The sequence below is a fragment of the Macrotis lagotis genome, chromosome 5, assembly GCF_037893015.1.
Source record: "Macrotis lagotis isolate mMagLag1 chromosome 5, bilby.v1.9.chrom.fasta, whole genome shotgun sequence".
Lineage (NCBI taxonomy): Eukaryota > Metazoa > Chordata > Mammalia > Peramelemorphia > Peramelidae > Macrotis > Macrotis lagotis.
Window position 1 is genome coordinate 211,602,088 of NC_133662.1, and position 26,896 is coordinate 211,628,983.

The window sequence follows — 26,896 nt, forward strand, 5'->3', positions numbered from 1 at the left end:
TTATTTCCTTTCAGTTCCCTAGCAATTTCACTCTATTATGTTCTGCATCCATTCTCTTCTATCTGCTCACATTGATCCTATTATATCTTTTTGTCAAGGATCACTACATCCATGTGAGCCCCATTGTTATTAATCCTCTCTCCCTCTTCAAGTTACCTTGTATCACTCTTCTCTGTATAAATTGTATTCTTCCTCTCCCTTTCCTCCTTAAATTATATACAGGAGCTATTTTTTCCTCTTTGTTTCTGTAGTCTCATTGTTAGCACATATTAAATCATTTTGATTCAAATCAACATACATTTATTAACCAAATGTTTGCAATACTTTGCAGTGTAAAGATCATTCTCCTTGGCAGACAAAAAATAGTTGAATAGTTCTGAGCAGTGGACTTGTAATCAAGAACAACTTGGGTTCAGAATTTTTCTCTAATGCCTATCAGCTGCAGGTGTGACTCCAAGCAAATCATTTGACTTCCAGGAAAGTTAATACCTGTAGTGCTCTGGTGTGAAGCCTTGCTGAACACATTTCAAGACTGCTCATCCACCTTTGGCGTCTTTCTATCACCTAGCATTCACCTGTGGCTCCAAAAGGCTGTAGCATGAGCAGTAGCCACAATAGGGAAAACCATCTTAGCAGATGGGCTAAACTAGGTTGAGGGTAACCAATAGGTCTCAAACTTGTTGGGAGTTAAGGGGGACTATCTACCCCGAAACATGTGAAGACTTCCCCCAGCAGAACAAGTGATATAAAATGATTTGTTTCAGCAACCATAAAGGCAACTGAAGCATGTGCTATAGAGCCTTTAGAGCTTGGTCAGACATAGAAGAAGACAAGGTCATCCATGGCATCTTGACCTTTATCTTACCACTGGACTTTACCCTGGAAGGGAGTTACCAAGGACTTTTTTTTTTGCTCTATCTCACTTAAATCCAGTTACATATAAGTTAAGACATCACCTATGAAATCATTGGTCTTTGAAAACAAAAGACAAAGTACAACCTAGTCCATGTGAAAATCAAATGAAACAGTGAATGTCAAGTCATTGTCTAAATGTTAGTTATCATTGACATCCCTTGAGTAATAGTTCCATACTTTCTTGGATCTTTACCTTGCTCCCAGAATAACTGTGTAAAACCCTTCTTCATTGTCCTTAGCATTTATCACAAACCTTGGCTCCTCTTGGGCTTTCATATAGTCACATTTTTATAGCACCCAATTACTTTTATAAAGCCATCTTTACTTAACCACCCTTGTATTCATCATCTGTGTATGCTTTTTTAAAAACAAATTTGTCAGTGAAATCCTTTTACAGCCCACAGGTCTTCCTTATTGTCCAGAGTAATAGTTTCCCTCACTGCAGTCACTTTTCAAATAATGAAACTGTCATCAAGGGATATCAAGAAATCATCTCTTTTGCTTTTAACACAGAGGTTGAAAAGGGGAAAATGAGGGAAGGGGTTAAAAGGAGAGGGAGGAACGAAAAGGGAAGAGAGAGAGATAGAGAGGGACTAAGAGGAGAGCACATTCTGGAAAATAGGGAAATATCAGGATATATGACATCTAGATCACTACTATATAATAAGTGATTATATATGTTTAATCTATAAATAAAATCTTAACGTTTGCAAAATATTTTTTATTTCTTCTTACTTGATTCAGACAACAACCCTAAGATATAGGTGCTACAGGTATTATTATCCCCACTTTATTATTGTTGTTTGTCCTTCCTTTTTAATGACAGTCAATGACATTACAGGTGATGCCTTGACTCATGAGTGAATTGGATTTAAGTGAGGCAGAGTTGTACAAAGTCAACAAGCCTGTCTTTCTTCCAGAATCATTGACTTTTAGCAGCAAGACAAAAATAGAGGAGAAAACTAAGGCTCAGAGAAGCTGAATGACTGATGAGGATCAAAGACAGGTTTTAAATCAGGGCTTTCCGACTCAATATCCAGTACTCAGTCCACAGTGGCAATCTGCCTATAAATGATGTTTCTTTCTGAGCTTTGTGACACACTTTTGGAGTTCCTTGTGCATTTCTTCATGATCTTACTTCATAGTCTCATATTTGTTTCTCTCTCCTTTGATCCTCACCCACATAGTCTCCACTAGGTTTCTACCATTTCATTTGTACCATCTTCATAGGAGCCTATCTTCTTGATATCTGTTCCTTTTGAATATCTTTTTCAGAACCATTTGGAGGTATCATTTCACTAGAGTTGGACCATTCATGGTTTCTAATAGAACAATATTACCCCGTAACATTCATGTATCATAACTTGTTCAGCTATTCCCCAATTTCCCCTCAATTTCCAATTCTTTGCCACTTCACAAAGAACTACTATAAATGTTTTGGAACATGTGAGACTTTTCCCATTTCTTTATGATTTCTTCGGGATATAGGCCTAATATTGGAATTGCTGGGTCAAAGGGTCTGAACCGTTTTATTGCTCTTTGAGCAGAGTTCCATATTGCTCTCCAGAAAGGCTGGATCTGTCCACAACTCCACCAAGAATATCCCAATCCTCCCACAACATCTCTATCATTGTTGTTTTTCCTTTTTCTGACTTTAGGTTCTTAAAGATTACTCTGCCTACTTACTAGAGATAGCAGTCTAAATTGGTAGTGTCAGAAGTACTGAAATACTTTCTTTACAAAAAAATATTAATAGTCCACTATTGATCAAATCACAAAGTCTTAGATTCTCTTAGCCACTTTAGAGAAATTATGATGTAGTTTTCCAATTGGTAATAACAGCTGTCTGAAGAATTATTTCTAAATGGTTTTGTGAAATCTGGTATATTTTCTGGCCATATATATTCTGATATATAGTTCTGATATATTCGGCTAGTCAGGCCAAATTTAAACATGTGTTTGATAATTATACTTTTTTTTTTTTGCATTTAATTCCCTGAAAAAAATGAAAGCATATTTAGTATTATTCAATTACTTAAATTTAATTTTTTATTTAAGGCAATGGGGTTAAGTGACTTGCCCAAGGTCACACAGCTAGGCAATTATTAAGTGTCTGAGGTCAGATTTGAACTCAGGTCCTCTTGACACCAGGGCCAGTGCTCTAACCACTGTGCCACCTAGCTGCCCCCCAATTACTTAAATTTAAACATTAATTTGTTCTTGGAGATTAATATCCTATGCAGTAGAGCATTTCTTGGCTTCATAGCTTTGTTGTAGTTTGACTGTATGCTTTAGTTAAATAGTAAATTCATTTAGTGCCCCTTCAAATCAACAAAAAGCAAGAATGTATATTTCTTTTATTCAGTGAAAATATTTTCCGGGGCAGCAAGGTGGTGCAGAAGATAGAGCACTGGATCTGGAGTCAGGAGTACCTGGGTTCAAATCCAGTCTCAGACACTTAATAATTACCCAGCTGTGTGGCCTTGGGCAAGCCACTTAACCCTATTTACCTTGCAAAAACCAAAACAAAGAAAAAAAGAATGTTTTCCAAGGCCCAAGAATTTAGTCAACTGCTACTCTAGGTCATACCTATTGCTTTTTTAGCACTTGGGAAGTTAAACAGAAGCCACTGCAACCTAATTTTTTCCCCTCTTTCAGTTTGCTGAGAAGAAGAGAAAAGGATGAATGGTTAAGTTATATATTCACTGTAGAGTTAATAAAGCATTTGTGTCTTAAGAGTTAGTATTGCAGGGGCCGGCTAGGTGGCGTAGTGGATAAAGCACCAGCCCTGGAGTCAGGAGTACCTGGGTTCAAATCCGGTCTCAGACACTTAATAATTACCTGGCTGTGTGGCCTTGGGCAAGCCACTTAACCCCATTTGCCTTGCAAAAAAAACCTAAAAAAAAAAAGTTAGTATTGCAAAAAAGCATTATGCCATCCACATTGTTCCTGTAGCTTATGTTTTCTCTTTCCTATCTGCAAAATTTATTTCACAGATTTTTCTATATTCCACTTTTTAAAAGATCTGTTACACACTTGTATGTTTTCAATTGCAAAGTTCTTTAATTTAGTTAAGTATTTATTAAACATCCACCTATGTGAAGAACATCATATTAAGTACTTCAGCCTTGGGGGGTGTTCAAATTTACTAAGCTAGAACCCTGCCACCTTCATTAAGCTTAGAATTTTAAAATAGACATGATAAGTATAAATATGTGTAATATAAAATAATATCTAAAGAATGGCTAAGAGGAGCCCCTCTCTCCCACCATGAGAGAGGTGTGCCATTTTTTTTTTTTTTTTTTAGGTTTTTGCAAGGCAGATGGGGTTAAGTGGCTTGCCCAAGGCCACACAGCCAGGTAATTATTAAGTGTCTGAGACCAGTTTTGAACCCAGGTACTCCTGACTCCAGGGCTGGTGCTTTATCCACTACGCCACCTAGCTACCCCTGAGGTGTGCCATTTTATTAAGATATCTTAATAAAAACCATTTTAATCTCTCTGGACTAAGTATTCTTGAGCCATTTATAACAATTTGGGGGCTTGTCTCAAGATATTAATGTAAATCTCTTTCCTGGTATTTTCCAGGAAGAACACAAGAAAATAATGCATGCAAATGGCTTGATTCCAACCCACTTTCTTGGTGATCTTAACTGGGAAATATCTCAAGAGATTCCTGGGAAGATTGGCCTGGGTTTGGAGCTGAGAGTGATTAAAATGTCTGGGAGTAGAACCATGGTAAAAGGGCGATTTCCAGGGTGACATTGGTGGCCAGAACCACCCTAAACTAGCTGAGAGAACAGCCTGTGCCATCATTCTTGTGCTTTGAATTGCTCCCTGCTTAACTGGGAAAAACAGAGTTGAAGAGAACTTATGAAGAGTTCCTAAAACCCATAAATACAGACCTGCCTTCTCCTTCTATCCCAGTCCTGAACAACTTCTGTCCCCTGAATGGGGGACAAGTAAAGTCAAGACTAGATGTCTACAAGAGAAGTACAGCCAATTTTTCTGGTACAGTGAATCTCTGGTAGCCTTCTTTAAGAGGCATGATTCCATCTCCTCACCCACCACCACCAACAAGCTCTCCCTTATAGATAATACTCTCTTCTTAAATGAACTATTCTACCTTCCCTAGTTGGCACATTGTACCACACCTTTTTCATTTACTACAAAGACAGTTCCAGGTGCTGTGGGGTCTGCTACAATTGTCTTCACTGTCCCAGAACCCCTTGATCATGAGGGTGAGGCATACAAGAGCCTTATATTCCTCCTTGATCCAAAATGAATGTCTCTGTCCTCACTTAGGAGATTTTGTTCTTCCCATATCATGCTAGGAAGCTCCTTGAGCTCCATTCTCAGAAGTGGCTCCTCCAGCACCAGTTGGGGCCACCTCAGTCTATTCAGAAGATTGTGCCCCTGCTTCAGTCCCCGACTAACCAGGTGCAATTCCCTAAGAACACCTCAACCAAGGTGCACAAGAGACTTCACTAGAATGAGAATCCCCAACTCAAAAGGACTTCAGAACCAACTCCAAAGATGACTTCTCCTTGCATCATGAAGCTCTAAACCTATGCCAAAGCCAAGGAGATTGCACAAATACACATAGAGAAAAAAATGGCTACAGATCAAACAAGGAATCTTTCTCAATCATATGTGGTTCATGGGACATTAAGAACCAATTGTCAACTAGAGATCTTCCTACCCAGAGAACTTTAGAAGCTGCTTATTCCAATATGAAGCCAGAAGGCCTAGCTTTCCAGGTTACTAATGCAACAGTATGGATGGAGCTGAGCATGGACCAATAGACATTAACACCACTGGTTAAAATAATTCAGCAGTCAGATCAGACTGTGACCCTCCCACAGAGCATGATTGAGAAACTGGAAATGATTTCAAGACATAAGTACTTGGCCTTCTTATTAGGATTACCTGCTCTTTATTATGTGGCTCTCTATAGGGGAAATTCTCCTTTAGCTATTTCCCAAATTGATATGCCTGACAAGGGGAAAGGGGTCATAAAGGAACTGATTGGCCCCAAGAGCTATAGGATTTGGGTTGAAGAGTAATTAATTCTTCCCAAAGCAGTGTTTAATGATTCCACTGTGAATTCTGGGGACACTAAAATTGAATTACAAGTTTCACAACAGATAAAAGTCTCAAAGGAAGAATCAGAGAAGGTGATGAAGAAAGTTCAGAGAGAAATGAGCAAAGAGAGTTTGACTACCCACAGTGTCCCTGCAAGTCTGTCATCTTGACCAGGATGTATTCCCGCCTAAGAAAGATGTTAGAAGTAAATACAGGCTTTCCAAGAAAGTTTTGGTTTCTAGGGAACTATGTGAAGTTCTGGAATCTCCTTACTTGAGACTTACTTAGGACATGTTCCCACAGTTGTGAGTCCAGAAAGTCCCAAAGAACTACAAGAAACTCTCAGCAGAGAAACAAGAGCTTCCAGAAATGAGTTCATCACCAGCTGCTCTAGATGCTGAGGTTGGACATGTTTTAAGGAATAGCTCTCCAATGAACTGGAACTCAGTTTGGTAAGGATATCAGAAAATCACTTTCAAAGTTGCCCCACAGCCATTCCCCTGACACTCTCCCAGATTCCAGGCCCTTCAGGCTTCCAAAGTTAGCCAGCCACACCCCCAAAGAAAGCCCATTGGAGACATTACTGATTCCCAAGAGCTCTGTTCACATGGAGGCAGACTAGAGCAGCCCAGGCCAAGGAAAGTACTGGAATATAGAGCCACAGACTTCCTGGGATTGCCAGGCCAGGGCCATCAGCTCAATCCCACACAAAGTAGAAGACTCCAAAGGAGAAGATGGGGTGGGGGGGATGCGAGGTGAAAGACCTCTTTTTTTTTTGCAAGGCAATGGGCTTAAGTGACTTTTCCAAGGCCACACAGCTAGGTAATTATTAAGTATCTGAGGCCCGATTTGAATTTATAGGTCCTCCTGACTCCAGGGTTAGTGCTCTATCCGCTATGCCACCTAGCCACCCTCAAGGACCTATTCTCTTAAAAGGAGCCATGCCCTTAAGCCCAGAAGATCAACAGAACCTACAAAATCCCACATCAGGGTTCAACCTTGAAGGACTTGCTCATTCTATCAGCGCAACAATTGGGAACAATTTTTGGCTGTCTGCAAAGGAGAGTACCATCTGTATCCAGATAAGGAGCTGTGGAGTTTGAACAAAGTACAAGGACTATTCCCTTTAATTCGGGGGGAAAAAAAACCCAGATGCCTTATGGTTTGATCTGGTTACCTCTGAGAATTCTGTTCTCTTTAAGGATATGATTTCTCTCTCATCACACCCAATTTGGATTGAGGTACAACATGGAAACAAAGTAAAGACTGACGGAGTGCTATCTGTGGGGTGGGGGGGGGGGGAGGGAAGCAAGATTGGGGGAAAACTGTAAAACTCAAATAATATCTTTAATAAAAATTTTTTAAAAATCCCACATCAGGGAACTGGGACCATTATCAGACTGGTCCCTTCCAGCAGCTTTCCCAGTCTTTTCCCCAAAGCTGAGGATTAAGGGGCAATTTCTGGAGTGACAGGGAGGAAAAAAACTGAGAGGGATGACTATGAAGGCAGCCAAAGAAAGTCCAAGAATTCACTTCTTTCAACGAGGGACCCTACACTCTCTCAATACAGGGACCCTAAAAATCCTATCACAGTGACCCAAAGAGCAACAACTGTGCAGATCTCAGACAGAGTAATTTATTCTTCCCAGAATAAAACCCCTTCAGAAAAAGCTTTAGGGGAAAGTATAAAACACTTTCTTCGTTGGCTCAGCCTCCAGAAAAAAACTTAATAGGGAGAACTCATCTCACACTTCTCCTTGGTCTGGAGTGACACCAACCAAGCTGATCCTGCCCTAAAGGCACCACAAACAAGAAACACTGAAAGCCAAGAAAACATGGAATTCAAGGAGTACTACTAACTCTTCAAAAGAATCTTCTGGCCAGCACTGAGGGACCTCCAACATGTCAGGTTCACCATCCTGATTTCTACAAGGACCATCAACACTTTTGGAATTTGAAATTGTACCAGTGTTCCAGTCGCTATTCAGATATGTCCATCCTACAGGAAAATGACCCTAGTTCCCTCTTGCCTTCTGAGAAAAATGTTTGCTTTCTCAGAAAAAAGTCTACTTCCAAAAGAGAAAGCAAATTCATTCTCATAAATGCATAGCTTCTTATAAGGAAAATATTCATTTCCATTAAAAAGATACTACCTTTCTCCCCCCCCCCAAAAAAAATAGAATGCTAAGAGGGAGAGAAAATGCTATTGAAGTTCAAAGTTAAAGCTTTAAAAGGTAGATTTTTAACTGTATGGTATTCCAATATTAAGAATGATGTGAATAAAGGTGTGGCTTCTGGCAAGTTTGGGGTGTATACTCAGAGGGCAGGGACTGGTTTGGCAGCAGCTCAGATAAGTTTGTGGGTTGAATTGTAGTATCAGATAAAGCCAGAACCAGACCATAGAGGATATTAAAGGCTTTTAAATTTAACTGTTTACCTTCCTTTTTCTTCCTTCTTCTGCAAAGTAGAAATATGATATATAAATTATGTGAAAACATTTTTCTTATATTTCTTTCTTGCTTTTGACTTAGGTAAATTTGAGTATTTTGCATATTAGATATATACTTCAACTCCATTTAAAATAGAAATAAATATGAGTTAACTGAGCTTTACATTATTTCAGCAGTATTCATAAAATTATAGTTTGTGGATGTGTAATATTAGAATTGAAACATTTTATAAATAAAACTTAAAGAATATGAAAATATAGAATTAACAGTAGTAAATTTTCTAAAAAAAATTTGTTGGAACTGCTAAATGTACTATATGGAGCCATATATATATACAAAATTCTAATCTTTAAGAAAATGGCAAAAATGAGCCTCATTCATGAGAGAACTGAAAGTGTCTTTACTAATGGTAGTGAACAGAATCATAGCTAAAAGTTGTAGTCCCACAAATTAATGTCTTTAGCACTGACTACAGATCTAATTTGCTACTTCTCACATGAATAGTAGTATAATGAAATATCAGGTTGTGATAGTTTTATATATTATTTGGAGTATATAGTCAGTAATATAAAATTCCCCACTTTATAGTGCAGTTTCTCATCTCAATCTCTTTGTAAGTTTGCTGTGGATTTAGAAAGTTTGAAACAAGACAATAATTTAGATAGATTTGTGACCTCATCAATGTGCATACTCCCTCATTGCATTGCAGATCCCAGTCCATCCTGGGTAACTTGTCCTCCTTTAAACCTTTCATGGTGACTTACCTGATGTGCTAAAGGTTTTCCTGTCCCTTGACTTTGTATGGATACTAGTTGACATATGGATGTCTTTGAGTTACCTCTAATTGCATGTCCAGCCGGGCTTTTTTTTCCCACTTTTATGTCTTTACAATGATATTCTTTATTCTGATAAGTGACTAAACTTGTCTATTTTTGTTATAATATAGTTTAGTTTAATTTAATATTAGTTACAATATTAAGAATAGAGATTTTAGAATCAAATTTTTTCATTATACATTCTTGTTTATTTTTCTGCAGAATCATTCCATAAAATTATATATGATTATTATTTTTTATTCTACTGAGCATAATTTGCCAAATCACTCTTTATTCACATCACCACTGAAAAAATACTGTTTGCTGTAATTTGAATAGTAGGTTGTGTTTTATTTTCAAAACAATTTCATACAATCATGTACTCCAGTATTATTTCATTACCAAACTAATTTCACTACTAAAAAAAGGGTTGTTGTTTTTCTCTTTATAAAAGAAAAAATATTAAGTGCTAAAAAGTTAAGAACAGAAGAAGGGATATAATTAAAAATAAACTACTCGGGAAGAATATCATAAGTTATATATGAAGTAATAAATCAGTCATACAAATTAAGGACCAAAGACTGAATAAAATTTTGTCTCAAATTAATAGAATCCTTCATCACATTGCTATATTTTTTTTCTACTTAGCTTCTTTCTGGGCTACTGTTGTTTTTTATTTGAATCATTTTTTTTAATGGTGGGCTCTAATGAAGTTCAAGAGCCAGAGAAATTTTCTTGAAGGAATCAGTCAGGTTTAAAAATGGGATTAAGTCTTGGATTTTCTGACTGTCAGTTCTGCCTCACTGAAAATTTTTTTTTCTATTTTGAGCAAATAATGAGTATAAGCAATTTTTAAAACAATGAATATAACAGTTTAATGATGACCATTTTATATATCATTCTATGAAGCTCTGAAAGGAAATTTCATCTGACTTCCCATGCATTAAAAAATAAAAACATCTTTTCTGTATTCTGGTTGATGTCTAGAAAGCACACAAAACAAAAGAATTATTAAAATGCCTATTAAGGATATCATGAATCACTGCACCTGCATGCTGTGGTTAGTTAAGAATGCATACTTCTGTGAGTGAAGGGAATTTGTGTGAATCATCTTTGGAAACGCATGACCCCTAGGGCAGGCAGGCAGTTGAACTGTGTTTTGGAAATTCATGGGTTTACTTTTTGAGTCATAAGATTTATTGGCCTGTCATTTAGATCGATAACTTTGAGCAATTCCAGAGGCTTTCTGAGTATGAGTCAGGACTTATTCCAAGCTTTAAACACAAGAATACATTCAAATCAAGTTCCCCCACCCCCTCCTCCCCCCAGATCTGACAGAGATTTCCATGTTTCCTATCCTGGGACCTAGAGTCTGGTTCTTTCTATGGTAGAGACCATTCTGTCTGTCTTTTGGGGTGATCACAGCCTAGATTTGAAGCCAAGGCTCACCTGTCTCCAAATCTAGCACTCTTTCTAGTAGACTACTGGATCCTCCTGCCTCAGGGTCTTTCCTTTATAGGGTCCTTCATTTCTGCATAGGATGTGTGCAGGATCATAGAAGCTGGAGAGCACCTCAGAAATCACCTAGTTCAATCTCCTCTTACAGAAGAAGAAACAGACCCACAGAGCAAAGTGACCTGCCTCAAGTCAGACAGGTATCAGGGCCTCTGCCTCATCCCCCCCTGGGGCTGCCCTACCTGCAGGATGTGTTCTGTTGATCTAAGGTGGAGCTGCTAGAATTCCCAGGGAGAGAATGTCTTGACCTAGACTAACCCAGCATGGTCCCTTGAGCTTCCTGAGACTGGAATGGAAAAACCTGGATCAGAGAGAGAGAGAGAGAGATCTGAAACCATTCCTTTTCTTGCTGGTGTCAGGATGGTCCCTCCAATTTGGTTGGTAGATAACTCTAGCTGGATGTACAAATCTTCCTGTTATGTAGGAGTGGGTCTCTTATCACCAGATGAGATCCTCATCCTCACATGGGTATCTGGAGGCATACCACATTCTCCAATTATTGCAGCCTGGAACATGAACAATGGAAAACTGAAGTGCCGTGTGAGGTTTAGATACTGGAAGTTCTTATGATCTCAGGAAATTTCAGTTCCCTCATCTGTCAAGTGAAAGTGCTGGACTGATAACATTTAGAGCATTTCCCACACCAAATCTAAGGAGTCCTAGCTTCAAATGCTGCCATAACTGCCCACAGTACTTGATCCATGAGTGTGCTTCCGGACCTAGAGGGCCAGAGTAGCTCGGGAGCTTAGGACCGGATACCCCATTGTTTACCAGGAGTCTGGATGTCAAGCACTAAGTCAGTCAAGCAGAAGGTCTTTGGTTCCTCAAGAAGGTCCACACAGGATGTGGTCAAAGCTGGAAAAATTGGGGTAAAACAGCTCTGCAATATCTAAATTCAAAAAAATGGCCTTTGTAACTACAGGGAGCTCCCCTTACAGTACTTCTGGTCCTCACACAGCCATTTACCTGTACAACATTCCTTCCCCACTACCTCCCCTCTCCCTGGCTTTTTAAAAGCTCCAAGAATTCCATTTCCTCTTGTTTAAAATTTCACTTATCTGAATTTGTGAACAGGTGGCTTTGGTGCAGGTACTAGAGGATACCTTTTACTAAGGTACTGGCCAAGGTCCTATGTGGTCAAAATATAGTCAAGGTAAACTACTATTTCTCATTCAGCAAGTTCTAAAAGATTTGAGTTCAAGTCATGCCAGACAAGCTCAGAGGTATCATGCATTCCTCACAGTATATTTTCCTGTAGCTACCTCTAATTGAGACTACTTATTTTTCCTCACCAAGAATAACAAAGGAGCTGAAGCACATTTACTTTTGAGAAGATATCTGCCTATATATTCTACCACTTTATCTGTCAGTGGTGTTCAAACACCCCAGATATGTCATGGACCATTGTTCTGTACTTTAGAATTTTTTCAGCAATGAGAGGGAAAAAAAATCAGTTGACGAAATCCCACTGACTGAAAACACACATTTTCTTGAGAGTGAGAGAACTATTTAATGAGAACTGGAGCACATGGAAAGTCAAAGAATTCATAGCTTAGTAACAAACAAGCTCTATAAAATGATAATATAATCCCTAACAATAGCCCCTAAAGATACAAGACAAACAAATAGTCCTGAAAGGAGAATAAAAATTATTCACCAAACATTTCTTGGCATAGGCCCAGCAAGACTTCCTGTGCAGTCAACAGGATAGAGCAGAAGAGCTCTTGTGGAAAGAGAAAGAAAACACACCAGCACTCTGAAAAGACTATCCTTAAGCTAAATCTACTACTTCATTTTGAGGAAAAATGGTAACAATTCAAAGATAAAAGGCAAAGGGTGCTGCTCTCCTATAGTAATGACATTGCCATTATCATCAGGCTATAAAACTTGCAATTATTTTTCTTTTCCCCCACAAATGATAGATACAGTGGATCTATAGATACAGTTCTCAAAAGTTTCTTCCTTAGACAGGGGCACTGGTAACCAAATTAGTCATAGAATCCTCTCTGATCTTTGTGGAGACAACCACTCCCCTCATCTGTATACTTTGCAACTTCTAGTACTAATGTGACTGTGTGACTGATGTCTAGTTCTAAAGTTGTAACCCCTTAACCTTCTCTGTAATTCTTCCAGCCAGTTGTACAGCAGGATAAAAATCATCTCTGCCTCATTAGAATTATCTGGATTGTGCCAAACTAGGTAATTGATCCCCTAAAATAACTGACAGTACATATGGGAAGTTTTTATGTCCAAAGATATGATATTCTTCATGTTCTCCCAACTTGGAATCATGAGGATTGTATTTACTGTCCCAAGGGCTAAGTGTGTTGATAGCCTCTGCTATCTATAAGTTCAACCAGGGCTCTAGTCTGGACCAGTTCTATGAATAAAAAGTTGGTGGACAAAGCCTGGACTTGGAGTAAGTGGCCTCCTGGTTGTCCCAGGTTGAGGAGCAGGAACAGCTGCTTGTCAGGGGGAATGAAGGTTTGCTTCTGACAGTGGGCCTCTTGATGTAGAATGTGTATGTTTTCCTATCTCTCCGTGCCTTTAACTAGGGTCTGGCAGACATCAGAACAAACATAACTCCTCTTTGCTCTAGGTCCTTTTTTTGGTTAGGTTCAGTTTGGGTCACTGTATCTCCATAAACTTCATGGGTCTTTTTGGAATGAGCAGTTGGACCTGAGAGTTGGAGGTCAAGGTAAATTATACAGTTTCTCCTAGACTAAATCTACCAAGCCTTTCTCAGATTGGTCCCATAGGTATGCTTGTCTTACTCAAGGTTCTGGACCAGAATGGAGAAAGGCTAGTATGTTCTCCAGAGGAGGCCTTACCCTGCTTGATAATCAGGACATCTATTGATTGGTGGATTAGCAAGGAAATGGATTGTTAATAACTTATGAAGTTCCTTCAACAGATTTCAAATTCTGTTACTAGAGAATGGCCACCCAGGAGATAGGACCTCATGGTGGCCTGCCTCATTGCTCAAGGATAAGAAAGTTACCTTGTTCTTCTTTTTGGCATAGAATTCCCAAGGGCACAAGTCAAAGAATAACTTCAGCTGCCCAGTAAACCCAGGGAAATCTATGAATCAACTAAGAATTTCTTGGCAGTACTCAATGAAGTACTGTGTCCCCACCTTGTTCCCCTCCCACCTACTGCTAACATTAAAAACCAGTTTAGGTCAAATGGATAAAACAGTTCAAAAATTTATTGAGAAGAATGCTTTAAAAAGTAGTATTGGCCAGGTGGAAAAGAAGATAAGAAAGATCTCTAAGGAAAATAAATCCTTCAAATATAGAATGGAGCTAAAGGAAGCTGATGACTTTGCAAGAAATCAAGACAATAATTCAACACTTAAAAGATTGAAAAAGTAGATGAAAATGTGAAATCTCATTGCAAAAACAACTGATCTGGGGAAAAAATGGAGGCGGGTGAGATAATTTAAAAATTATTGGGCTACCTGAAAGTCATGATCAGGAAGAGCCTTAAAAATGAATGACTTCATTTTTAAAGAATTTCTACAGGAAAATTACCCTGTTATCCTAGAAGCAGAGGATAAAATAAAAATTGAGAGAATCCACCTATCTCCCCCAGAAAGAGATAAAAAATCCAACCCCCAGAAATATTATAACTAAGTTTCAGAACTCCCAAGTCAAAGAGAAAATATTACAAGCAGCCAGAAGGAAACAGTTCAAATATCATGGATCTACAGTCAGAATCACACAGGACCTAGCAGCATCCACATTAAGGACTTGTAGGGCTTGGAATATAATATTCCAGAAGGCAAAAGAGCTTGGAATGCAACCGAGAATTAACTACCCAGCAAAACTGAACATCCTCTTCCAGGGGAAAAGATGGACTTTCAATGAAATGGGAATTTCAAATGTTCCTGTTGAAACAACCACAGCTGAACAGAAAATTTGATCGTCAAATATAGGATGCAGGTGAAGCATAGAGAGTGGAGGAGAAGGGTAAATTATGAGGAACTTCTTGATGATGAACTGCGTGTATTCCTGCATGGAAAGATGATACAGATAATTCTCATATAAGCCTTCTCATTTAATAGAGCAGGTAGAAGGAGCTTTTATAGACAAGACATAGGAGGGAGCTGAATTTGAAGGTATAATATATATTGTAAAAATGGAGTCAGTGGGTGAAAAGGAATTGTACTGGGAAAAAGAGAAATAGCTTTTGCAATGGTATGGACGGGGGGAGGGGAAGATGAGGGGCAATGAGGGAACCTTCATTCTCATCAGAAATGCCTCAGAGAGGAAATAACATACTCGAGGATTTTGAAATTTAGAAGAAAAAGGAGATAAGGGGGACAGAGGGAGGGGGAGGGGAGATGTGGGTTATAGAGGAGAGGGTAGATCATAGGAGAGGATAGTCAAATATAACATATTTTCTTTTCTACTTTTTGCAAGGTGGTGGGATTGGGTGGCCTGTTTGGGACCACAGGGTCAGGTGGTTACTGGGTCTCTGGGGTGGGACATAGGCTTGGGGCCTCTTGGCCCCGGGGCTGGTACTCTGCCAGCTGCACTACTTGGCTGCCCCACAGCACATTTTTGAAGAGGGACAGAGTGAAAGGAGAAAGAAAATATAATAGATGGGGAGGAGTAGATGAAGAGAATTACAATCAGCAGCAGCAACTGTGGAAAAATATGGAAGTAACTTCTATGATGGACTTATGATAAAGAATGTGATCCACCTGAGACCTAGTTGATGGTATCAGAACGTAGCCTGAAAACACTTTTCTCTTTTACTTTATTTCTCATGAGGTTTTATATTTTTGTGGGGGGAGAGGGGTATTATGTTTACTCTTAGACAAGAATGTTTTAGTAATGTGTAAATAAATTAAAAATTTTTTAAAAATTAATAACTACTAAGGCATATTATTTTCTACAGGTAAAATAACAATATGACTAGCCTTTTATATATAAAAAAACTTCTGTGGTCCTATATTTGCAAAGAGATGATAAAGAACTAATTGGTACAGTAAAATTCGTAGTTAGGAGTCAGAGACCATCTAATCCAAACTGTATCTAAACAAGAATCTCCACTAAAGGGATTCAACAAAGGATTCAACATTTTTTACATTTTTAAATTTAATTTATTTATTTTTGAATTTTACAGTTTCCTCCCCCCAATCTCACTTTCTTCCCTCCACCCCCCACAGAGGGTAGTCTGTTAGTCTCTACATTGTTTCCATGCTATACATTGATCTAAGTTGAATGTATTGAGAGAAAAACAAGCATTGATTAAACTTAATATACCAATCATTTGTGTTAAGCATCTGGGAGACAAAAAAGCAAAAATAGCCCGTACATTTTTCATTCTAACGAGGAACCAATATATGTAAAGAAGGTACTAGCAGCTAGGGAGACTGAGAATGGGCCCCTGCTAAAGCTGATATTTGAACTGAGTCTTGAAAGAAGCCAAAGTGAGAAGGCAAAAGTAAGACCTGGAAGAAAATAGAAAAGCCCAGGCCCATGAGAGCATCCTGAGTGAAGATCAGCAAGTAGACCTCTGTGGTTGGACCCCAGATTACATGGAAGGAAGTAATGTGTAAAAGACTAGAAGGCTAGGAAGAAGCCAAGTTTTGAAGTGCTTTACATAACCACAGGAAGGACTTACAGAGCACTATTGGAATTTATTAGATAGGGGAGTAATGGTTATACTTCGTCAGCATTTTGGTAGCTGGAGACTTGAGAAATGGAGACCAGTTAGGAGGTTATTATCATAGTTCAGGCAAGTTAGTCCAGGCCTGAACTAAGGTGGTGGTTGTTTTGTTTGTCCTTATTTCTTGAAGAGCCTTGACTTCAGGGATATGATGTATCATGGCATGCAAGTGAATTGGATTTAAATGGGGGGGAGCTGTGCAATGTCACCAGCCTTACTTTCTCTTCCAGAGTCACCTGGCTGCAGTGGTCAGATATAGAGGTTATGTAAGTAAAGAGAGGAGGACATTTGGAGAGGTGCTATGGAAATATAAATAAGAATTTGGCAATTAAGTGAAGGTATAGGGTTAATAAAAGTGAGGAGTTGATGATTGTTGAAAAACTGATTGATGGGAAAGTTGGTGATGCCTTTGTTTCAAAATTAGGGAAGTTCAGAAGAGTGATAGTTTTATTGAGTTTCATACATGTTGAGTTTGAGATACTACAAATGTTTACTTTACAGGCCCCCATCTACATCAATGTATATACCGATTGCTGGAGAATCTGAATCTCTGCACGAGGATCGGAAAGGTGGAGAGACTCTCAAAATCCACCTTGGGTTGTCAGGTATGCCTTTAAGATTCTTCTGGAAGTTTTTGTTTTGTATTATTGCTCTATTTTATGCTGCTCTCACTTACAAATGACTTCTTAATATCTCATATGTCATTCTCTCCTAATAAATATAGTCAGGCAGAATAAATGAAATACAAACTTTGGGCATATATGAAAATATTTAACTAAGTCTACATCACTAGGTTATCAATTCTCTTTTCAGACACAAAAAGCATGTTTAACCTTAGACTTTTCAGGTCAAAATCGATTAGAGTTCTGAAGTTATTTAGTGTTGTTTTCTTTTCCATATGGCTATCGTTTAAAATAATTCTTTTTTAGCTCATTTCAGTCTGCATTAGTTCATATGAGTCATCTTAAGTTTCTCTGAATCATTTAGATTTATCTTTTCTTTTGGTGTAATATTTTATTGTATTAGTAGATCACAGTTTGATTAGCTATTACCGATTCCATGAATACCCACTTGGTTAACAATTCTGTGCTATTACAAAAAGTGCTGCTTCAAAATAATTTTGTATGTATAAGATCTTTCTCTGGTTTTGGGGTTGGGTTTTTTTTTGGCCTTTTAGAGCTAACATTGAAGAGTATATATATTTATTTTTATAAGACTTCGGAAAAACAGTGTGACTTCAGATTATAAGAAATAGCTTTAAATGGACATCATCCTTTAAATGAGTTAATAAAGCCCAATAGAATGCTAACTTATACTAAAATTACATTTTCTTCCAAATTTCCTGCTATAAACTATTCTGTGCTGATTAAAATATTGGAAAAGCTTATCATTGAAAAAATTTGGTACACAAGAGTGGGGGTCTCTTATGAGCAGAGAGGTGGATAATGAAAAGAGTGAAAGAAATCCCTTTTGGAAAGGAGCAACAAAAATAAAATTTGAAAAACCATTTAACATCAGGAGTAGCTGAAGGTAAGGAGAGAAATTTACTTGATTGAGAGATAAGATATACATAACCAGATTAAAAACTAGAGAGTAGAACTAATAAGTAAAAGCCTAAATGGAAAATGGCATCAAATGAAAAGAGGAAACTAAGACTAAGGGGAAAAGAGCTAGTGGTAACAGAGTCACCTTGAAAAAGAGATAAAGTAAAATAATTGAAGGAACATAATGCTGTGTTACACATTGCATGTGTTTTTGGACTTTTTCACTTATCAGTGAGTTGAATTGACTTTTTCTTCTTCCATTCTAAAGAATACTATTTGTTGTATAGGGACTGAGGGAGGAATGCATAGAATAAATATTATGGTGATATAAGAAACCGAAAATATCAGTAAAACCTTACTAGGAGGCTAGGGAGGGAGAGATGCTTTTCATAGTGATTCAGGGGAAGAGTTCTTGATCACATTATGGAATGACAGAATCACAGGAGATAAAATACTTTTAATTACATAAAGTTTTATATAAATAAAATCATTTAAAGTTAAAAGGAAAAACAGTTAACCAAGGGAGAATTATAGTAGCAAATTCAATTACAATATTATTAAAATCCCTACATACACCCAAAGAGATTGTCAACTAAAAAAAACTCAGACCAAATAGGTGACCAGCATATAAAGTGAAGCATTTATTCAGGGTTGAGGATATGCAGTTCAGGACAACATGATGCCTTATCCAGGGAGAGAGGGGAGAAGGGAAACAGCAGGAGGACCTATCATCTGGATAAGTTGCAGGACTGGAGTGTTGAAGGTGTTGAGAGGTTGAGAAAACAGAAATGTCCTTGCAATGATCTTTGTCTAGGATTAGGGGGGTTTTAAAGCTGCTCATTATTTTAGCTCCGGTCTATATAGGAAGAAAGTAAGGGCAGCATCTAGCTAGAAGGATGCCATGCAGGTCATTCCACCACAGAAAGATGCCGGGCTCCAGGACAAAGAAGAGTTCCTAAACCCAGCACAATAGAACTGCTGGTGGGCACTTCTACTGAACCTTGTAAAAGGTTAGCTAACCCTGTGCTGGGTTTGGGACCTCTTCTTGCCAGTATAGGAATTTGTTTTAGCTTAACTGTACATGTTTATAATAGGTATTTTGTTTTTGTTTTTCAAGAGCAAGGAGAATGGAGTAAGAGGGAGAGAAGGTGGGTTTTTTAATTTAAAAATTAAAATTTAGTTTAAAAAACAAGCATTTATTAAGTTCCTGGTATTTTTCTAGCTCTGAGATCCAAATATACAAAAAATTTCTATAGCAGTACTTTGCTATAGCAGAAGAACTGAACAAATTATGGCATGAATATTATGGAGTATTATGCCATAAGAAATGATGAAACAGACACATTCAAAGAAACCTAGGAAGATTTATATGAACTAATGCACAATTAAATAATCAGAACTAAGAAAACAACTTTGAAAGACATGCATGATCAGTCATACCTCCAGAACATTGATAATGAGGTATGCTTCCCATCTCTTGACAAAGAGCCAATGGAGTATCAGTGCCAATTGAGATTTAAATTTTTATACTCAGTGTATTGATTTTCTTGACCATACTTATTTGTCACAAGGAAGCATATTTTTTTGATGGCATTAGGAGAAGAGTGGGAAAGAATGATAATGATGTCTGAAGAAAAGAGTATTAATAGAAATACTTTTTAAATACAAATAAAGGAGCAGAAGGGAACTCAAATAGGTCAATGTGGGGACTACCATGTTAAATTTAATATCTACTTTTAAAAAAACAGACTAATGTATAGTCATGGTTTTGTATACAAGTCTCTTTTGTTCTTTGAATATGGAAATGTTCGTGTTAGATATAAAAGGACATGAAAAATAGATAATGTGGAGAGATTCTTATTTTAATAATAGTTAACATTTATATGGTGCTTTAAGACTTGCGGAGCACTTTATATTTAAATCAAATTTTCAAGTGTTTAGATATGCAAAAACATATGTATGGCCACAAATGTAATTTGACTAGATTAGAACAGTCTTATTTTTTTCTTTTTTTTTAATTAGTGTTACCAAACTAACAGTTCAGTGAAGTTCTCTAGATAATAGTTGACCTAGATTTTAGCAATGTCTTTGATAATCTAATGCTGTTCTTGTGGAAAAAATTAAGAGAGAAATATGGGTAATGAAATGAAACCCGGAGGAGCAGATTGCCTAGACTCAAATGTTCTCTCACAGCTGTTTATTATTTTTTATCAGTGATTTGTATAAACACACAGATGGTATCCTTTTCAAATCTTTAGGTGACAAAAAGCTAAAAAAAGATAACTAACATACTAAATGACAAGATCCAAAAGGATTTTAATAGACCAAAAAATTCCCTGAATCTAATAAGATGAAAATTAATAGTAAGAAATTTAAATTCTTATACCTGAGTTCTTGAAATAAACCCCACAAGGGTGAGTATAGTTGAAAAGCAGAAGTTCTGGGGAAAAACCTATGGGTTTTTAGTGGACTAAAATCGATTTTGCTATACGTCAAATCAAAAAGGCTAATATACTTTTGGGATGGCATTAAGAATGGCTGAACTTTGAGCAATAAAGAGTTGATGGTTCCATTGTGCTCTGCCCTGATCAAATCATGTCTAGACTATTGTGTTTGCTCTGGGCACATTTTAGAATAGACACCCATAAACTGAAGAGCAGTTCAAAGAAGACAGCCAGAATGATAAAGAAAGTTCATGTCGAAGAAGAATTGATTAAAGGAACTGGGGGTATTTAACTTGGGGAAGGGAACATTTAGAAGCCAAGAAAAAGATTGACTCTCTTTAAGTATTTGAAAGACAGTCATATGGAAGAGGTTTTAGATTGGTTCCTTTCTGGAGACCTTTGACTGAAGCCTGAACAACCATTGGAGTGGGTTGTAATGGAGATGCTTTTTTTGTACAAAGGTCTGGGTTGAACTGAATGGTTCCTTCCAGGACCAAAATTCTATGATCTCATGATACGAGATGGTATGGCCATTGGCCTATACAGCCATCACATCAGTAATATTAATAACATCCTATTACAGATCTGTCAGCAAAGAGTGCCTCAGTTCCAGATGAACTTGGTGCCTGTGGACATTCCAGAACATCAAGCTATGCAAGCCAGCAGTCAAAAGTATCAGGTAGAAGTTAATAATGAAGTTGAATTCTTTTAAGTACGTAGTACTGTAAAATGATTTAAACCTTACTGTCATATAGAATGTTTCATCATAGATTGTTCTTGATAATAGCATTGTAACCAGTTTAATTTTCAACTGATAGGTTATAGTACATGTCACTCCAGGTCATCCAGTTTTTCTGACCTCTGCCATAAGAGAAATGCTTCCGTGGGAAGTACATCAACAGGAATTGAAAGTATCCTAGAGCCATGTGATGACACTGAGCAGAAAGTAGTTGATCTTAATCTTGATACACCCATTAAACAAGATGGTGAGGGATCATCAGAAAAACTCAACAGGTATGTTTTGGGATCTCTGGTTTGAATAGTATATTTTGTTAAAGGGAAAAGGGAAAAAATGGAGGTTTTTAACATTTTAAAAACTTAAAAATATAAATTTTAACAAAATTATACTTAATATTCAGACATCCTGTGAAGCAAGATTCTGTGGAATCACAATTAAAACGCGTTGATGCCACCAGAGTGGATGCAGATGATATTGTTGAAAAAATATTGCAAAGTCAAGACTTCAGCTTAGACTCCAGTGCAGAAGGTATGCATAGAATTAAGCAATTGACAAATTTAGAACTTCAGGAATTAGCAAAGGAAATTCAGTGATATATACAGATTGTGGCATTTAATTTTAAGAGAAACAAATAAGTAGATTTTTCTCTGAATTTTAAGTGAAACAAATAGATTTCTGTTTTAATCCCAAGACAATTTCTCTTGTTTACTTCTTTCTGAATGTGGATTTTGTATTTGACAAAGAATAGATGTTTATTAATAGCAAAGGTATATATTTGTAATGAATTTGTTTTTGTTTTTTGAGAAAAGCAGTCTTTGTCAGGATATAGAAATATACATCATTTCCCTCATTGTGAATTGTTTTGAATTTCTGTGACAGCTTTTTTTTTTAATTACTCCACTGAGGCTATACATCAGAATAGCAAGGCATATGTAACTGGAAGTCTCAGGGACATGTTATTTAAACAGAAACCACCGAAAGGATTCCCCCCCCCCCAAAACTCTCTGCATAGCTGAAGATGTATATATTGTTTTTCCAAGTTTCATTGTGCCCAATCATTTGAAATTGACCAAGTTTCCATTATTTGAGAGATTGTAGAGAGAAAGAAGTAAATGTATTAGTGGAATTCATACAACTGACAAAGAACTTTAGACAAGTTGATGAGAGAGCTGATAGAATATTTATCTTTAAATGTTAAAATAAATGTACAAAATTGGGAAAGATAAAATTTAAAATGAAATTTATACATAGCTATTATACTACTTGAAAATAATGTAGTTTTTAATTTTAATTTTTTAGAAGAAGGCCTGAGGCTATTTGTGGGTCCTGGGGGGAGTACATCTTTTGGCAGTCATCACCTTCCAAATAGGTATGTATTCTCAATAGATTCCTTTTTATTTTTTCTTTTTGTTTTTTTGCTAGGCAATGGAGTTAAGTGACTTGCCCAAGGTCACATAGCTAGGTAATTATTAAGTGTCTGAAGTCAAATTTGAACTCAGGTCCTCCTAACTCCAGATCCAGTGCTCTATCTTCTGCACCACCTTGCTGCCCCTTTCCTCAATAGATTCTTAAAGAAATTGAGATTAAATTGAGCACTAAGCTTGAAAGGAAAAGAAACAAGATACTGTTCTTAGCATTGGGATCAAGAGCTAGAAGGGTCCTTAGAGCAACTCATAATACCTTTATTTTATAGTTAGAAAATTGAGATCTAGAGAGGTTAAATGATACAAGAGATAGCATGGCATAGTGGATAGAGCACTAGGCTTAGTGTCAGGAGATCTGGCTTCAAAACCTGTGTCAGACAGTAATTGTATCACCCTGGGCAATTCTCCCTGTCTATTTTCTCATCTTTTATATGAAGGATTTAGACTCAGTAGCCCCTGAAGTCATTTCCATGATCCTATGGTTGTCAAAAGGTAATAATAATAATAATAATAATAATAATAATAATAATAATAATCCCTTCAATTTCCAAACCATTCTCACTGTCTTGAGGAAATGAGTAACAACATAGGGTAGGACTTAATGTGCTCTGAAAACTTGTCAGGAACCCTGGAACCCAGGCAAATTGGTCTCTGATGACATCACTGATGATGCTAACACCCTAGATATTGTCATGGAAGTGTTTCTGAGATCAAAGATGTAGACAGGGCAGCATAGAGTTTCAGGCTGACCCTACTTAAAATATTTGTGATGATCAGCTTGACTAGGAGGATAGCAGATTGCGTTGTATTCCTTTGTATTCTGGTATCACAGAAAGACAGAGATACATTTTCCAATGGTCTAAGGTAAGCATCCCACAAATGCACATAAAATGAACTGAAGACATAATATTTTTTTTTTTTAGGTTTTTGCAAGGCAGATGGGGTTAAGTGGTTTGCCCAAGGTCACACAGCTAGGTAATTATTATAAAGTGTCTGAGGCCAGATTTGAACCCAGACAGTGAACCCTGACTCCAGGGCCGGTGCTCTATCCACTGCGCCACCTACCTGCCCAAGACATAATATTTTTAACAAAATTAGAAACATCTTACCAGCTTTAAGTAGGAGCTACTTTCTGGCAACACTACTAGAGTCTCAAATGTTTATGAAAAAGAGATGGGTGTGCTTAACCTAGAATTCTAAAAATCCCTTTTTAAATTTGATGACATGAAAACAACTGGTAATATCATGAAAAGATGCATTCTTCCATGTAATTGTCAAAAAATATGAAAACATTTCAAGATTTACAAAGAGCAGATATGTGGCTTATTACCACAATAAGAAGCTTTTGAGGAAAGCACACTATCAAAGAATAACCCTACAATTAGGTATCAAAAACTGAACTAGCGTAAGTGACTTGGGAGGAGCAGCTAGGTGGTACAGTAGATAAAGTAAGTGCCCTGGAGTCTGGAGGACTTGAGTTCAAATGCAGAATCAGACACTTAATAATTACCCTCTGCCAATATCTATGTAAAATACATAAAACAAGTAGCATTACCTCCATTTTATTGTGCTCACATACTTTAGTAAGGAATGGAGCCAGCTTTCTCACACCACTTCTTACTCAGTACACTACATTGCTCCTAGTTGTTGCTGTTGATATAATCATGTTTGAAAGCAACATGCAGCGGTGGAAACGATGCTCTATTTAGAATCAGAAATGGTGGTTGTTTTCAATATCCAACTCTTATGTGATCCCATTTGGAGTTTTCTTTGCCAGGATCCTGGAATGGTTTACCATTTCCTTCTCCAACTCATTTTATAGATGAGGAACTAAAGCAAATGGGTTAAGTGACTTGCCCAGGGCCACACAGCTAGTATATATCTGAGAGTAGATCTGATCTCAGATCTTCCTAACTCCAGGCACAGTGCTCTGTCCACTACACCAGAGAGCCTTGGTTCAAATTCTGGCTCTTTCCCTACCTGTGTGGCCTTGAGCAAGTCTCTTAATCTCACTGGGTGTCAGTTTCAACATTTGTGAAATGATGTTCTAGATGATTTTTTTTAAAAAATTTTTATTTAAAGCAATGAGGTTAAGTGACTTGCCCAAGGTCACACAGCTAGGTTATTATTACATGTCTAAGGTCAGGTCCTCCTGATTTCCAGGACCAGTGCTTTATCCACTGCACCACCTAGCTGTCCCCCCTAGATGACTTTTAAAGACCTTTTCAACTTTCCTATCTTCTTAAGATAAAGAATGGTTTGGAAGGAAAAGAAGCCAGGGGAAAAAGCAGCTACCTAGCCTACTTTTATAGTAGTCTGATATAATCAGAATCTGAAATTAGGGTAGTGGAAATTGATGGGAATTTAAATATATTAATCCATTATTTATTTTATAAAGCTTTATTAATGCTTTATATTAATGAAATCTTTAAGTAATGGATGAAAATTCACCATAAAAACATGTGATTGGAGCAATATCTTTAATTCATACAGGTTAGGCTAGTTTTTCCTTATAAAGCATTGAAACATTCCCTAGGACTTAGTGGACTCTGGGGACTTAGAATTCAGACTTTTGATCTTAGTTCTTCACCAGCTGGAGTTAGGAGAAGGGGAGAAAGGGTTGTGTTCTCAAAGGTTTGGATTACAATGAGCAACCTAGGCAAGGGAGTGTCACCTAGCAGAATTAACTCAATGTGTCTAGTGCCTATCCTTATTAAATATCTTTCTCCTGCTATGATTCTTTTTTTGAAAATTATTGAATCACTTTTTTGAAAACTATTGAATGACTTAAAGGTATCTAGTTTTGTTGTAATATCAAAGCTAAACTACTAGGGAACTCCCTCCCCAAAAGCATATAATATGGAGTTGTTTGTTTTTAATGATTATTCCCTGATTATTTAACCACAGTTCCCTGATAAAATTACAGACTCAGAGTTCTAGGTTTAAAACCTTTTTTTTTCCTTTTTTTGGTACTATTTTTTCAGAGTGGGATCTGGTGCATATGAACAAGTCGTGATCAAACGCTAAAAGTGGAACTTTCCTGTGGATCTTAGATGCTAATTGGACTTTCGATTCCTTTTCCTTAAGCTCTTGAGAGATAATACGCAGAAGAATAAGATCAAATGGCTTCTTTTATGAAAAAGGAAAATGAACGTTGGTTTGTCTTGTTCATCTCAAAGTGCCTCTTGTTCCATGAAAGGACCCATCAGCATGATAGTACAAGGCACCATCATTACACACAGTGAAGGCCATGTGCAGGCATAAATTGCAAATGTACATATTAGTGAAGTATTTGCTTTCTACTTAGAAACATCTTGTCTTGAAAAGGAAAAAAAGAATGCTATATATTTTAGGTGTCATTTCTATATTCACAATCAGTGGTAATTACTATATTTAGAATTTGGCTTTAAGGGAAAAGTTCTCTTTCTAACTGATAGACCGTGAGAATCTAAATTTATAAATTCTTCTTATATTAATACAGTTTTTCCAGGAACCCTTCCTATATACTACCTATAATATCACTACCAAATTGACATCCCATTTCCAGTCATTATGTAATTTAAAATAAGGAATTACGTTTTTAGGGAAAATGCTTTTCTGTGATCTAAATATACAGACCATTTATTATTAGTTCAAAATTTATCAAGCATAAGTACACCTGCAGTGCCCAGAAATAGGTAGATAAAAGTTAAGATGAGTGAGTGGAAGTTATGCCATCAAAAGGAATCCTCATAGATGGTATTGTTCCTATTTGCTAATAGATATGAAAAGGCTCCAGGCACTGCTGCTCTGGAAATGTTTCCAAGCAGGCTTTTAAATTGAACATTCAATATGTGAGGTTACTTTGGTCCAGCTAGGAGTTCATTTTACTCACAAAATGATGGAATCTACTGTTTTGAGGTGCAAAATCTCAGAGGACTAAAGTACAGTTGTCATCTCAATGGAGCCAACCAGGTGTCCTTTGGCACCAAAGCTCAGCTCTATGTGAACCTGGAAAATGAATCCAATATGATTCGGGATAGAGCAAAGCAGACCAACCTCTGCTCAGCATTGATGACTTGGATTTGTTGTTCAGTCACCCTTCTTTTGTCAGGTTCTAAGCTTTTTCCTTAATCATGCCCAAAGGTGCCTTGAGAAAAGGAGGATAGGCAAAACTACATCAAAGAATATAGAGAGTGTGTAGCCTATGTCCACTTATTTATCGGAGATGAATCATTTCTAATTGGGGAGGGGGAGTGGTTAACATTGCAGTATACATATGAAAGAACTTCACCTTTTCCTTTTGGA

The 26,896-nt window shown here is 37.2% G+C and overlaps 1 protein-coding gene and 2 pseudogenes across 2 annotated transcripts in view; all 3 read left to right on the forward strand.

The window, feature by feature from the left end:
- The window catches only part of EEIG2 (EEIG family member 2), a 73,185-nt gene extending 47,398 nt beyond the window's left edge, over positions 1-25,787 (forward strand). For both annotated transcript variants that reach the window (XM_074188313.1, XM_074188314.1), the window contains exons 6-11: positions 16,960-17,063; positions 21,030-21,125; positions 21,265-21,460; positions 21,586-21,713; positions 22,485-22,554; positions 25,594-25,787. In XM_074188313.1, the coding sequence (XP_074044414.1) occupies positions 16,960-17,063; positions 21,030-21,125; positions 21,265-21,460; positions 21,586-21,713; positions 22,485-22,554; positions 25,594-25,636 (637 nt within the window). In that variant the 3' untranslated portion in view covers positions 25,637-25,787. The remainder of the gene's footprint in view (positions 1-16,959; positions 17,064-21,029; positions 21,126-21,264; positions 21,461-21,585; positions 21,714-22,484; positions 22,555-25,593) is intronic.
- LOC141488324 (protein SPATA31F1-like) lies at positions 4,766-7,268 on the forward strand (annotated as a pseudogene).
- On the forward strand, positions 6,896-15,010 carry LOC141487938 (uncharacterized; annotated as a pseudogene).
- Positions 25,788-26,896: the final 1,109 nt, after the last annotated feature.